This window comes from Aulonocara stuartgranti, assembly GCF_965226115.1.
Source record: "Aulonocara stuartgranti genome assembly, chromosome: 17".
Classification (NCBI taxonomy): Eukaryota; Metazoa; Chordata; class Actinopteri; order Cichliformes; family Cichlidae; genus Aulonocara; species Aulonocara stuartgranti.
In genome coordinates this window covers 31,601,342-31,614,911 of record NC_138953.1, presented here as the reverse complement: position 1 = coordinate 31,614,911, position 13,570 = coordinate 31,601,342, and the positions used below count along the sequence as shown (strand labels likewise).

At 42.1% G+C, this 13,570-nt stretch overlaps 1 protein-coding gene across 1 annotated transcript; it reads right to left on the bottom strand.

Annotated features, from left to right (window-relative positions):
• Positions 1 to 5,212: 5,212 nt before the first annotated feature.
• On the bottom strand, positions 5,213 to 13,570 carry ints13 (integrator complex subunit 13). The gene is made up of 17 exons (XM_082510339.1): positions 13,093 to 13,570; positions 11,881 to 12,114; positions 11,684 to 11,758; positions 11,355 to 11,557; positions 10,447 to 10,527; positions 10,249 to 10,339; positions 9,977 to 10,105; positions 8,676 to 8,760; positions 8,291 to 8,383; positions 7,323 to 7,412; positions 7,040 to 7,218; positions 6,785 to 6,949; positions 6,498 to 6,652; positions 6,175 to 6,405; positions 5,880 to 6,010; positions 5,583 to 5,718; positions 5,213 to 5,468 (listed from the first exon to the last, which is right to left on the bottom strand). The coding sequence occupies exons 1-17, from the start codon at positions 13,138 to 13,140 to the stop codon at positions 5,432 to 5,434; spliced, it is 2,163 nt and encodes a 720-aa protein (XP_082366465.1). The 5' UTR covers positions 13,141 to 13,570; the 3' UTR covers positions 5,213 to 5,431.

Genomic DNA, 13,570 nt, shown 5'->3' with positions numbered 1-13,570 from the left:
AGTCAATAAAAATAAGTTTGTTTTGCCTCCGTCTCTAATAGAGACATTTTGTCCTGCTTTGAGAGGGAGAGGATCGTCTGGGCCGACATTCTGCGACTCTTGAATTATGCCTGCATTTGCTCCTCAGTTTTGTCCCCCTGTTTTCACTTACTAAAACAAGAGAAACCCCGAGTTTATAGGCAAGGTGAGCTTGCTGAGAAGCAAGATGCCATGGGAGATTGGGTTGCTCAGCTTCTGGGGCCTTCTCATTGCTAAGATGAGGAATGACTGTCTGATTTAGCTAAGCCAACATACACTGTCCACGCAAATATAAGAACTCTTAATCAGCCAGCTTATTGCACAGAAGAAATTGCAGTCACACTATAGACCCAAGATATTTGCTTCTTTTTTTTGTACCTAAATGTACCCAAAAGGCAGGAATTCAAGTTTCCAATTTCAAAGTCCAAGACTCATATAATGACTGGGAAAGTTGCAATACCAAAGCTCTCTCAACACTGTTTCCATCCTGTAGACCACACAGTATTCACCCCTCACTGCCGCTGACCTCAACCTCTTACTTCCAAGCTGCCACAGAGGGCGATCAGTGGAGAACCGCTCACCACTTGTCTGACCCCGAGACCTCATAAGATGGAAACCCCCCTCTAGACAGAATCTTACAGAACAAACCACACTGACTCAGAGAGCCAATCACGTGGTAAGTGTGCTGCTGTTGACATCTATATGACTATGTAGGATTGTTCCGGGTTCTTAGTCATTCAGATCATATGTTGTAATGACTTGACCTTGTTTGAAAGAGAGCCCACAGCTGAATGGAGCTCAGTGGATGAATGAATGGAGGGACATATGTGGCCTAATGTAGTCAGAAAAATACGACAAGCATAGGACACGTGGAAAACAGATCACTGTGTTAAGAGTCTTGCCTTTTTATTGAGAATCACATAAAGATTGATTACAACACCACACTAACACAGTCACTTTTTAAGCTATGATTGCACCTCTGAGTTGTTATTCTAGTAATTATAATGGCAGCATGAGAGTTAGGGAATTTTGATGGATGGATGGGTGGATGACCACCTTGAACCGACGTTGTGGTAATGTCAGCAGACCAACAGCCTACAGTTATTCAACATTGAAATGTTTGCCAGGGGGAAAGAAAAATAAAGGAGTGACAAAATATCTTCCAACACTTCCCAGCAAACATTTTGTTGGTGAATAACAGATGGCAGTCTTTCTCAATGTTGATTTATAATAAAATAAATAGTTATAAAATGATAGTTAACCTATGCTGTGAAACCTGTAATAGTGAATGAACAGTACGATCATGTTGGAATAAGTTGAGCTAATTTTTTTTTCGTTTTTTTCCAAAGAAAAAATGAGAGCAGTTGATGAAATAGCAAACAGCTGGAACGCTCCAAAAATCACTCAAGGTGTACGAGATGAATTAAAAGCAATTTCTCTGTGTTAATTTATGTAAAAACATTGACTCTATAAAGTCTAAATTCCAGGGTTAAATATAATATTACACTCTTTCTGTTTGTAGGGGGCTGAGCTGAAGTGTTGCATTTTCTCTCCAAAGACTAAAACACTGCCAAATCCACCCTTCACAGACCCTGTCTGCTTCTCATCTACTTTCAAAAGAGGATAACAGGCACTGTCATCATAAAACAATGTACCACCTACTCAACTGTTTCCAGATGAGCACTCTGATACAATTCATAATGTATCCTCAGTTTCATCTGGGACAAATCAGGATTTGATGTTCGGGATGCGTCATTGCCCACATTATTAGATCAGCTGAACGTGTCTAGACAAACTGAGCTGGAGCCTTTAATCTCAAAATCAGCCATGTACAGAGTGGAAGGCCTGATAGAGGACAATTAAACCAACTTACCCCCAGAGCCTGGCGTTTTCAGTGAACAGCCTGAGACATCTGCTGTTCCAAATGTGGTATTAACTGTAGCCCCTCTCAAATACTATCATCTCTGTTGTTGCACACAGACGTTAAATTCAGGGCTTCAAATCAAATCAAATCACTTTTATTGTCACATCACATGTGCAGGCACACTGGCACAGCACTTGCGAGTGAAATTCTTGTGTGCGAGCCCCACAAGCAACAGAGATGTGCAAACACAACAACACAAACGAGCAAAATACAAGAATGGCCAACCTGAAACTAATAAATATATGTACAATATATAATAGTGTATGCATTTCTGGATGTGTATACTAAATATTTTCCTACGTGTGTGTGTGTGTGTGTGTGTGTGTGTGTGTGTGTGTGTGTGTGTGTATACACATTTTTACAAATTAAATAGTAAAAAAAATTAAATAATAATAATAATAATAATAATAAAATATATAAAATATACAGAGTTGAATATGTGCAAAACAAGTGGCATTTATATACAGTATGGAGTGCATAATGTTAAAGTTCCAGTAGTGAAGCTGAGGTGTCTATGACGTGTTCAGCAGTCTGATGGCCTGATGGAAAAAGCTGTCTCTCAGTCTGCTGGTACGGGACTGGATGCTGCAGAACCTCCTTCCTGATGGAAGCAGTCTGAACAGTTTATGGCTGGGGTGACTGGAGTCCTTGATGATCCTCCACGCTTTCCTCAGGCAGCGCTTCCTGTAGATGTCTTGGAGGGAGGGAAGCTCACCTCCAATTATCTGTTCAGAGCACCGCACTACTCGCTGGAGAGCTTTGCAGTTGTAGGCGGTGCTGTTGCCATACCAGGTGGTGATGCATCCAGTGAGGATGCTCTCAATGGCACAGTGATAGAAGGTCCTGAGGATGCGGGGGCTCATGCCGAATCTTTTCAGTCTCCTGAGAAAGAAGAGGCGCTGCTGCGCCTTCTTCACTGTTTTGTTTGTGTGTACTGACCACGTAAGATCCTCAGCCAGGTGTACGCCAAGGAACCGGAAGCTGCTCACTCTCTCCACAGCAGCGCCGTTGATGGTGATGGGAGTGTGTACTTCTCTGCACCTCCGGAAGTCCACTATCAACTCCTTTGTCTTTGCGACGTTGAGGGTGAGATGGTTGTCTTGACACCAGTGGGTCAGGGCGCTGACCTCCCTGTAAGCCGTCTCATCACCGTTGGTGATAAGACCCACCACTGTAGTGTCGTCCGCAAACTTCACAATGATGTTGGAGCTGTTAGTGGCTGTGCAGTCGTAGGTGTAGAGTGAGTATAGGAGAGGGCTCAGTACACACCCCTGTGGAGCACCAGTGTTCAGTGTGATGGGGGATGAGGTGATGCTGCCCAGCCTGACCACCTGGCGTCTGTCAGACAGGAAGCTAAGGATCCAGCTGCAGAGGGAGCTGCTCAGTCCTAGATCCTGCAGTTTCCTGTCCAGCTTCGAGGGAACGATGGTATTGAATGCTGAGCTGTAATCTACAAACAGCATTCTCACATACGTGTCTCTCTTCTCCAGGTGTGACAGGGCAGTGTGTAGTGTCAGGGCTATGGCATCATCAGTGGACCTGTTGTGGCGGTATGCAAACTGTAGAGGGTCCAGTGAGTCGGGTAGTGCAGAGCAGATGAAGTCCCTGACCAGCTTCTCGAAGCATTTGCTTACGATGGGGGTCAGGGCTACAGGTCGCCAGTCGTTCAATGAGGAGATGGTGGAGGATTTGGGTACAGGGACGATGGTGGCCATTTTGAAGCAGGCTGGGACTACAGACAGAGAGAGGGAAAGGTTGAAGATGTGTGTGAACACTCCAGCCAGCTGAGCCGCGCATGACTTGAGGACGCGGCCGGGAATCCCGTCCGGACCAGTAGCTTTGCGCGCGTTCACCTTCAGGTCACTATTACTGTAATATATGTCTTGCCAATTAGCATTTCTTCATCAAACCTCCTTTAAATGGCTTGAGTCTCAGAGGAGAGACGTCAAACTCGTGCAGCCTCTTTGGTCTTCAACCGGCTGGTCCGGTGAAACTCTTTTTTCCGTCAGTGTAAAGAAGTTTAACTATCCAATCATGCCTGAGATGTCTCAGTTTTCCGACATGAAGAACAAATGCTGCTGTAGTAAATATAAGACATGTGTCAGTGCAACTGTTGAGGCTTAAAATGACAGATTTTTTTTCCCCCTCGATAGTTTTAGTCCAACAGCAGTCCAAAACCCAAACATGCCCACTTTCTCATGCCTTTTGAAACGGCCATTAAATATTCATGTTCTCCACAGAGATTTTCATATTCACATAAATATTATTTTCTGTGTTTAATGAAACCTAGAACATAATCTCGTACGCTCCCACTGACAGCATTGCAGTCGATTCCACCACTTTTTCCCCTTTCACTTCACAATCCCCCCGAAACCTTTTTGGATCCAAAAGTAGATAAGGTGGATGCTCTGTGGCTGCCTGGCTAGTTTTGTATGGTTTGGTGATACATGGCGCTTCTCTAAAAGTGGACCTCCAAGTTGCACCTCAGGATCTCTTCCTTGTGGCCCAAGACAGACATGGCCTGAGCAACTTGCCACCTCTGATCTTGGATCTGCACCACATTACTGCTGCATAAATAACCTAGATTCTTTAAAAGTTCATTTCTATGATATTACAGCCTGTGAGAAATGGGCCAAATCAGACTAACGACACTAATCAAATAAAGACTGTGTGGTTTGCAATGAGTTCCACAACTAAATCCATGAATTCAGAGAATGAATGCTCCCCATCACAAAAGATCAGTGATTCATGAATCAACACTTAAATAACCTCTTTAAACCGATAATGTCACCATATCTGTGACACCATCCCTCTGTGTGAATCCTCTATGTGGTCTTCCACTTTTTCCTAATGCCTGGCAGTCTTTATGTGCAGGTTGTTTCGAATGAATGGGGTTTTTTTTAAGCGCAAATCCAACAGCTAAAACACTCCCAGGACCCATTCTTCTTTTAGGATTTTTCTCATTTTGACTTTCCTGCTCTTCCTCTGGTTTAAATTCAAGTCGCCGGTTCGGTATTCTGGCAAAGTGTAAGTGGTCAGAGCCTGATTTCCAGAGAGAAATCTAAAATTATTTTCCAGAGCTTTTTGAAGGAGATGACCTAGAAATGAGATGGCCAAATTCTATTCTGATTTTGGCTTTTACAGACGGTTACACACATTTATGAATTCCTACTTAGATTCTTACACTGAACACTGCAGACATCTTTCCTCAATGAAAAACAAAATACTCTATAGACAAATGAAGTAATGACAAGATAAAACTGAGCATGATTTGTGCAAAAGCCAACAGCAACATTCTCTACTGGCAGTTTTTATTGTGTTACGCAACATGTGAACAGCATAACTACAAAATTAGGAGTAAAAAAATTAGAAATTCCTTGTTAAGAGTTCACCATCTCTTTTAATTTGATGTCCTTTTTTGGGCAGTCTTAAAATCACTGTGGTCCAAAATCTCATCTGCAGAAAGGCTGAGCTGGAGCTGTGGAAACATCATCTGGTGGCCTTCCCATTTTCATGAACATCCATCCTGTAAGCAAGGACAATGTCAAGTTTTTTTACATCCTGAGCATGAACACAAACCGCACTAACAAGAATGGTATTCATTCAGCATAATGACACTTTCACAGATGACTGAACACACCCATTCTCATCTTTGAGGTGCTGGTACAACTCGAACTTGCTGTTCACAGAACTGGCTCTTCCAAAAAACTCTTGGTGCTTCCTGGAATTGACTGCAGTGATTCGGTTGCTCCACATAGTGAGGAGTGAGACAGGACCTGCAAAGACAGCGAATCAAAAACATACTAATAGTTTGTGTGGTGTTATTTTCTTTTAAAAATGTGCCTTATACTGTGATAAAATGTCAATAAATTAGTGAAAATGTATCCGCGCTTCTGTATGGTATTATGAAAGGAGGTCAGGTGTCAACTGTTGGTACCTTTCGTTCTTTCTGGAGGCTGAATCTCCTCTGAGGTTAAGCGAGGCTTTTTGTTGAGCGGCTCTGGGGAATCTGGGGAATCCTTGATGACCTCCGACTCCTGCTCATCTTTATCCATCAATCCCTTTAGTCTTTGAGACAGAGGAGCATACATCACAAAGTTAGGTTCTTTTATCTCTTTCTTCTCTGTTGTATCCAATAAGCTCAATAAAAATAAGCTGTGAATCCACATGGAAAAATGATAGACGAAATTATTTTTCCTAAAACAAACTGAAGGTTCTCGGGCACTACTGACCTCTCCGAGTCCTGCCAGCTTTTGTCGTCTGTCTCCTTGCTGCCATTTTTCTCTGTCCTGTCCTCCCTCTCCTCTCTCTTCCTCCCTCTCTTCTTCCGGTCCTCCTCCTCTGGAGGTTTGCTGCGGCAGGCGATGATGCAATCCAGAACTCGCTGGTGCCTGTCAGTCGCCCCGGCGTGAGTCTTCACTAATGTTTCCAGCTCATTCCACATTATGCGGTACTGCTCATCCCTGGAGATAATAATTATGTGGAAATATTAATGCTGATTTCCGCTGGTAAGCCAGGACTGGGGAGTGTAAAATGATCAAAACTGAGGTAATACCTCTTGGGGCCTTTGCCTCTAGATCCTACAGTGGAAATGGGGAGTGGGTCGTTCTTTCTCTCCATATCTACCAGGTTGTAAACGGTCTTCTGGCAGGTGAGAACATCCTCATCTGTCAAAGTCTCTTTTACTATCAGGTTAGCCAGAGGAACCACCTAATAGAGCAAAAACAACACAGACGTGTGCTAAAGGGGGATGTGGGCCAACTGGAAAAAGACAAATCTTTGGTAGAAATAAGAAAGAACACTGATAATCAGGAAGACTAGTATTCCTGGATGGTGCCTCACTGCCTGCATGTTGAAGATGGTCGTCTGGGAGATGATCATTGGCCAGTATCGAGTGTGGCGCTCCAGCTGAGCTTTGGCCCTCTCAGCTGGCAGCTTCCCTGAGGGATCGTGGGAAGATTCTGACACAGGAGTGAGCCGGTTCTCCCTCATAAATTCACCAAAATCCTGATGAAAAAATGTAAAAAAACAAAAAACATTTAGCATCAGATCAACTTTGCTGAATATTTCTGAACAGCTGATGGGAGCTGTACATACAGTGATGCGGTAGTCTGTCACACGGCCTCCGCAGCCCTCGCTGATGGAGGGCGGGTCCTCTAGGGTGGAGCGGTTGCTGTTGAGCACGTGCAGGAAAATCTCGCCTCCGTGGCTACTGAGCATGTGGCTGATTACCTTTGAACCCGACTTCCTCGGTTGCTCCAGCAACACGGACCGACCTGTTATCGGCACATCAACAGGAATAATCAGCGGTTTGCAGGAACAGTCAAAAAAATAGGACTTCAACACAAAAAATAAACAAATTGTGATGAATCCAGTTTACCATTAAGGAGAAAATTGGTCAAGCATGACGAGGGACGACTGTTGACATCTGTGGGGGAGATGCGATAGGCTCCTGTGCAGTAATGTAGCTCTGAAGTGGAAAAAAAACTGATCTTTTGATCACCATTAATTACAACACAAAACATGAACAATGCCTCCTTCACTGATGACTCATTTTTTTACCCTAGATGGTAACTATTTGTCTATTACAACCATTATTGTTATTTTATAACAAGATCCCAGAAGGACACTGTAACAGAGATGCATAGGTTGTGCAATTCTGGTCAGATACTGTTCTGTTTTTCTTTGTTTCTTATGGTTCTGTTCTTATTGATTTCTCCAGCTCTAAATCACTGAGACAACATATTAGGACCAGCCACTGTCATCACTAAAAGCCTTTTTATTTGCCTAAATGCTAATATCAGCCCACAATCCCAATATTTGCCAATATACTGTGTATACCTAGCCTGCAAATTAACAGAACAAATACATTAAAACTATAAACTGAACAAATGTCGCTGCTTAAATTAGACTTGAGGATAAATATTCTAACTCAAGAAACCGTGGCCTAAGGCTGATAACCAGTGGCGTTCCTGAGGGCCTCGTCTCTTGTGCACAGAGATTTCTCCACATTTTCGGAATGTTTTTGTTCTTACGTACTGTGGAGGTTTTTACAATTTTTCTGAAAATTGACCTGTTAGTCAGTTAAAATAAATAGCTGTAAAACAGCTTGTTCTTTTAAGTATCACTGACGTGTTGCTGCCATCAAATTGAAAATGAGCGAATTCATTTGAAGAGACAGTACCATGTCTCAGTTTAAACGTGGTATTTTTTCTGTGTACTTTTGTACATAACTTATAGGTTTATGAGATTTAAAAAAAAAAAACAAAAAAAAAAACAATGGATGGTGTTGCAAAACATTTTAAATGAAGAATGAGTGAGGTTATTCTTTGTTGCAATTTTTCCCACCTATGCTGTTTGTTCGTGGAGTACACCATTTTAACGTAACCGTCTCCTTGAGTCCATTTTCTCTAGTGCTGGTCCCCGCCATGTGTAAGTCTCCTACACAACACAAACACAACATTGACATATTTTATTTATTTCGAAGATTAAGAACTCAAAACACCAACAAGGAGCCCATTGAGCTGTCCAGCTTGTACCTCGCCTCCCAACTAAAGCTAGGACGCACACGCTCCACCTAATTCTTGCAAGATTTCTGAAATACTCTACTTTGTGTAGCAGGGTTTGGAGGGTTCAACAGCATTTCTTACAATGGGAAAACAACAGTTTCAACCTCCTGACCTGTTTAACTGGCTCATTTAGAGCTAGGCAGACCTGTAACGTGGGCACTCACCACTTTTAAAGAACTCGAGGTGGGCGTCTCGGTGATGCAAGAGCTCAACGTCATAATTAGCCGATGTGTTGGCATGCTGCTCTTCCTGTCCACCCACAGAGACATTAACAAACAAAGGTCAGCGTGAAGTCAGCTCCTAAAAGGTTCAAACTCACACAAATGCACAAACACACATCAACACTGCTGATTTCATGTCCCAAAGGGCAAAACGATAAACAAAGTAAAAGGAAAAACGTTGGTTCATTCAATGACCCAAATTTTAAAGCAGAAATTATTATTCAGTTTAAACATGCTTTGATGTGTTTAAAAGGTTTGTTTTGATAATAGGACTTGTTTACTTCTGAATATGGGCAACACTACTATCAATTTGAAAAAAAAAGTCAGTACATGGATAGCTGGAAAAGCTGGAATCCAGATTGAGGGGATAGATGCGCTCAAAAACTAGTTACAAAAAAAAAAAAAAAAAAAAGAAAGCACAATGGAACACACTGAGACACTAAATGGAAGATCTCGGGAAGAGAGACCGTTTTCAAGGGGTGGATAGAGAGCAGGGGAAGTCTGATAAACTTTTAGGGCATCTACACATTGACAGAATTTAATAAATCAGAAGAGGCAACGCTGGTCACAGATGTTTCCACTTATGAACACTTGAATGCAACAAATTCTGAAGTTTTCTTTTAGTTTTTGTCATAAAAATAATCTCTACAATCAGACCAAAAAGATTTCCCCACAAATCAAATCCCTTTAAAACTACATTTGAACTTTGTAAGTCCACATGAGACCAGAGTTGCCCGTCCTTTACTTGATCCAACTGACACATCAGGATAAATTCATGACCCTAACGCTCAAAATATACACACTACATGATGCAAACTCTGCCCCCTTCCTCAGTTTGATGTGTGTGTGATCAGAGTACTAACCTGTTCGCAAACATTTAATGTGGGCTAGCAAAACAGAAAATACAGCATGAAACCAGCAGCAGGTTCACAGTCACATCGACATGCAGATGAGATCAAACAAAAGATGCGACTAGAGTGCATTGGGTTATTTTAGTGAAGCAAGGGTTCACACTTTATAAGCAAGCAAAGAAACAAAATGTGGATATGAGTGAGAAAAGAGGATAAAAAAATAATAAAACCAATCAGTCCAATAAAAAAAAAAAAAAAAAGTGAGAAGTGCACTGTATTCTAAAAAAAGATTTCTATACTAGCAGAATGGAAAGACAAACATGTTATTTTAATCAACATTTTGGCAAAAGATGTGCAAGAGCAGATAAAAGGCAGGACGAAGATGGCCTTTACCTTCATGGGGATGTTCGTTATGGTGGTGGAGGCCAAGTCAAAGTGCTGCTGGACCAAAATGTTGAGTTTGGTGGCCAGGTGCCTCCCAGCTCGAACACTGTGCACCTCACTGGTGAGCAGAGGAGAGATCTGAGACACAAAGAGAGGGACACAGTGAAAAGCTGGATTGTGATAGATTAAATGGGGTTTGGGTGAAATCCAGTGTTAACACGTCTTCACTTTCTATTGTGATTGATTTTAATTAAACGTTGACTGTCGAGCTTTTCACCCACCTCTTTCTTGGGCCGGTCAGACACCAGTGTGTCCTCACCCTGTGGGTAGATGTGAACTAGAACCAGCTCACACTGCTGGATGGCCATGAGCCTAAAACCCACAACAATGAGTTTTAATATTACAAGCAATACCAGAGTTTCACTTTTTATAACCAAGTCAGGATCACCTGGACAAGTCTTTCTTTGCTGCGTACTGACCTGTCTGAGCCTGCTGCCAGCTTGTTTTGCTCTATAATAGTTTCCTGAATGCAGTCTTCCAGCATGCGCACATGTGTGTCGCTGCACGACAAAAAACAAAAAGAGCAGGAATTTATGGACATTTATGGACAAGTAAAATGACAAGTGTAACAAGAGTACATGGCTGCAAAGAGGCACATGTGTTTGTAAATCTGCTGACAAAGGACCCATTTTCGATGTAAGCCCCCCTCAGACATGCACTCCTTCCAATCCATCTGACAGCTTTTGAACATGCAGGTTCTAAGACTGACTCTTGTTACTTTATGTTACCTCAGAGAGAAAGCAATGCAGTTTCCATTTTTATAAACAAAATTCTTCCGTTGATACATTCTTATCATTAAAAAAATTAAATAAATATTACCTGACAAAACTGGTTTGAAAAAAAATGACTTAGGGTAGTTCAGAAACTGTTCAGCATCTGTTTTGATGCATTCAAACCTCTCTCTCTCTCTGAGCCTGTGACAGAAGAGCACATACTCTTCTCTTAGCGACAATGAGGAAACAAAAAATAAATAAAAAATAAGTGTTTAGAAAGCCTGGTTACACCTCACTAGAGTTGATGCAGACAATGCTTTTTGCCAGAAGTGCAACATGTCTTGCACATTTGGTAAAACATGCTTCTTCAGCAGATAAGTGAAGCCAATATGTTTTAGTGTCCCGCGTGTAAAAGACTGTTTTTCTAGCTGACTGTTATGGGCTTTCCATCACTGTATTAGCTGTGTGGTAACCTTCATTCAAGTATAGATGAGAGTTTTATTATGGCTTTAACTCACATTGCGCAAGGTTTTCAGTGATACAGTTGTATAAGTTATTCTTATGACTCAAACAAAATAAAGAGCTGAAGCACTGAACACGTGGCCTCTGTTTACCTTTTAGCATTAGTTAGGCAGATAATACGGCCTCTGTTAGCAACTCTGTCAGCTGTGTCCATCAGAGCGATACGCTTCTCATGCTGCAGCTCTGTGATCTTACATAATGACTCCACTGCAGCTACCAGGCCATGCAAGATGCTGCAGCACTCCGGGTCCTCGCGAGGGTTTGGTGGCCCAACAGCTGCCAGAGCTGACATGAGCTGTGACGAAAGATGGGAGACACTGAGTTCAAAGGAAATGTCTCTAAATTGTGACAAAGTTGATGTTAGATACTGCAACTAATTCAATTCAGGCAGCTTATTCCGTTTAAATGTGCAGTGGATTACCTCGTGAGTGCTCTGATCTTCCCTCCTCCAGCTATTCAGTATGTGAAACTCTGAATCACTCACAATGTAATTAACCTGGAAAATAAAGAGGCAGAAAATGTCAGTGGCACGGATGACATCAAAAGGTGGACATCCAGCATGCCCAGTCTCATAATTATATCACTTAGCTGGACAAACAATAAAAAACAGACACTAACCAGTTTGTCCTTTGGATAAACATCATAAAGGATCCGGCAGTACTCCATGGAGCACTCCACAGCACATGTCCACAGAGACTTTGACACCGGGGCCAAAGGAATGACCCCTTGAGCTCGGCTCTTTGTCAGCACATCACACTCCACCTGCTGACGACTGGACTCTGCCATGTAGGGACAGTGATCCACTACGAAGACAGTCTTGTGTGCCACAGAGAACATCTTCATTTTGCAAATCTGCAGAGTGAGATAAACCATAAGAAAAACAGAGCCAGACAGGAATGTTAGCTCTCTATATATTTTGTTGTTTGTTTATTTTTGTTAAGAAACATGTAGGCCCCTGACACATTAAAGGAACAACCTGAACCTACCCCCTACAGTGAGGAGATTAGAAGAACCCAAGAAGGGTCTATTTCTGGCATGATCTGGGGCTACTATTATCCTTAACATGGACATTATGCTATGGCTTTTGCAACTACCACATCTCAGCAGTATAAAACACCTACACTTGACATTTAGACAGTGTGCCACACCCCTCTATTGTGGTTCTACATAGTCCAACACTTTCCAATACAACCTGCTTGTTTTTTTTTCTTTAATTAAAAGTGCAATAGGAAGAATAGTGTGCAGACAGGGTGGAGTGGATGGAGTATCAGGGGTGAGAAGGATAGGTTCACAGGTATTGAGACTTGCTATGATGTATTTTTCAAAGATGGTGGTTCTAACAAAAAGACAGAAGGCCAAGCTGGAGGTGGCAGAACTGAAGATGCTAAGATTTCAAGTGAGATTGAAAAAAATAGACAGGATTAGCGATACAAAGGGTTGATGTTACAGACGTGAATGCCAGCAATGGGGTGAGATGGAAGATGAGCACCCAGAAGAAGAAGTAATTGTTTTGTTATGTTTTGTCCTGTCTTGTATCTTATTTAGACACAAGACAGGAAATGATCTCTAAATTGGGACATACACTTCTTCAAGCTTTCTAATAAACAAAACCTGGTTAAAACGTCCCAAGAAGCCTAGATAAAATAACCCAGATGTCTTTGGAGTGAAATAAACCTATGCGCTAAACTTAGAAAGAATACATTTATGACCTCATATGACCTAAACCAAGTACGCATAGATTATATATTACTACAACAAATCTCTATGACTGTTCATATTCAGGTTGGGTCAATTTCCACCTCCGTTTTACAGCTATTTATTTTGACTCACCTGGTGGAAACCTTGGGAAGGTAACGCTTCCCGGTCTGGAAACAACATGAATCGTCTGAAAAGGTCCGGTATCTGTATTTTTCTAGGTCACACTCTGACTGTTAAACCCCCTCTCCGTCTGCAGCGCGATGATCCTGACGCGTTTCAGGACATGTTAATTAATATGCGAACGTCCAACGACCTGCTAAAAAGAGCATGTCACCGAGCAGCACGTTAGCCTGTCAGCTAACACCAGTCGCAACCATTTATTTGCTGATTCACGTTTATGACCGACGGTTTAAACAGTTAATGGTAGCATTTGCGTAATTCCAGGAAACACGTCTTCTAATTAACCAACTTCCAAACAACTGCTGCCTAGAAATTTTTTTGCAGACACTTGGGGGAAAAAAGCACAAACAATACAGTTCAAGTTGCTACAAGCTAGCAGGTTTGTTATTGGCGGAAATGTGTTGAGAGGTGTTCCGCCTCTTCTTCTTCT

Excerpts from the sequence above, each read along its gene's own strand:
- ints13 (XM_082510339.1), bottom strand. The coding sequence starts at position 13,140 with ATGTTGTTTCCAGACCGGGAAGCGTTACCTTCCCAAGGTTTCCACCAG. Across the intron at positions 11,558-11,683 it reads AAGATCAGAGCACTCACGAG|CTCATGTCAGCTCTGGCAGC; the intron begins GTAATCCACTGC and ends CTTTCGTCACAG. Across the intron at positions 10,106-10,248 it reads CTGACCGGCCCAAGAAAGAG|ATCTCTCCTCTGCTCACCAG; the intron begins GTGGGTGAAAAG and ends TTTGTGTCTCAG.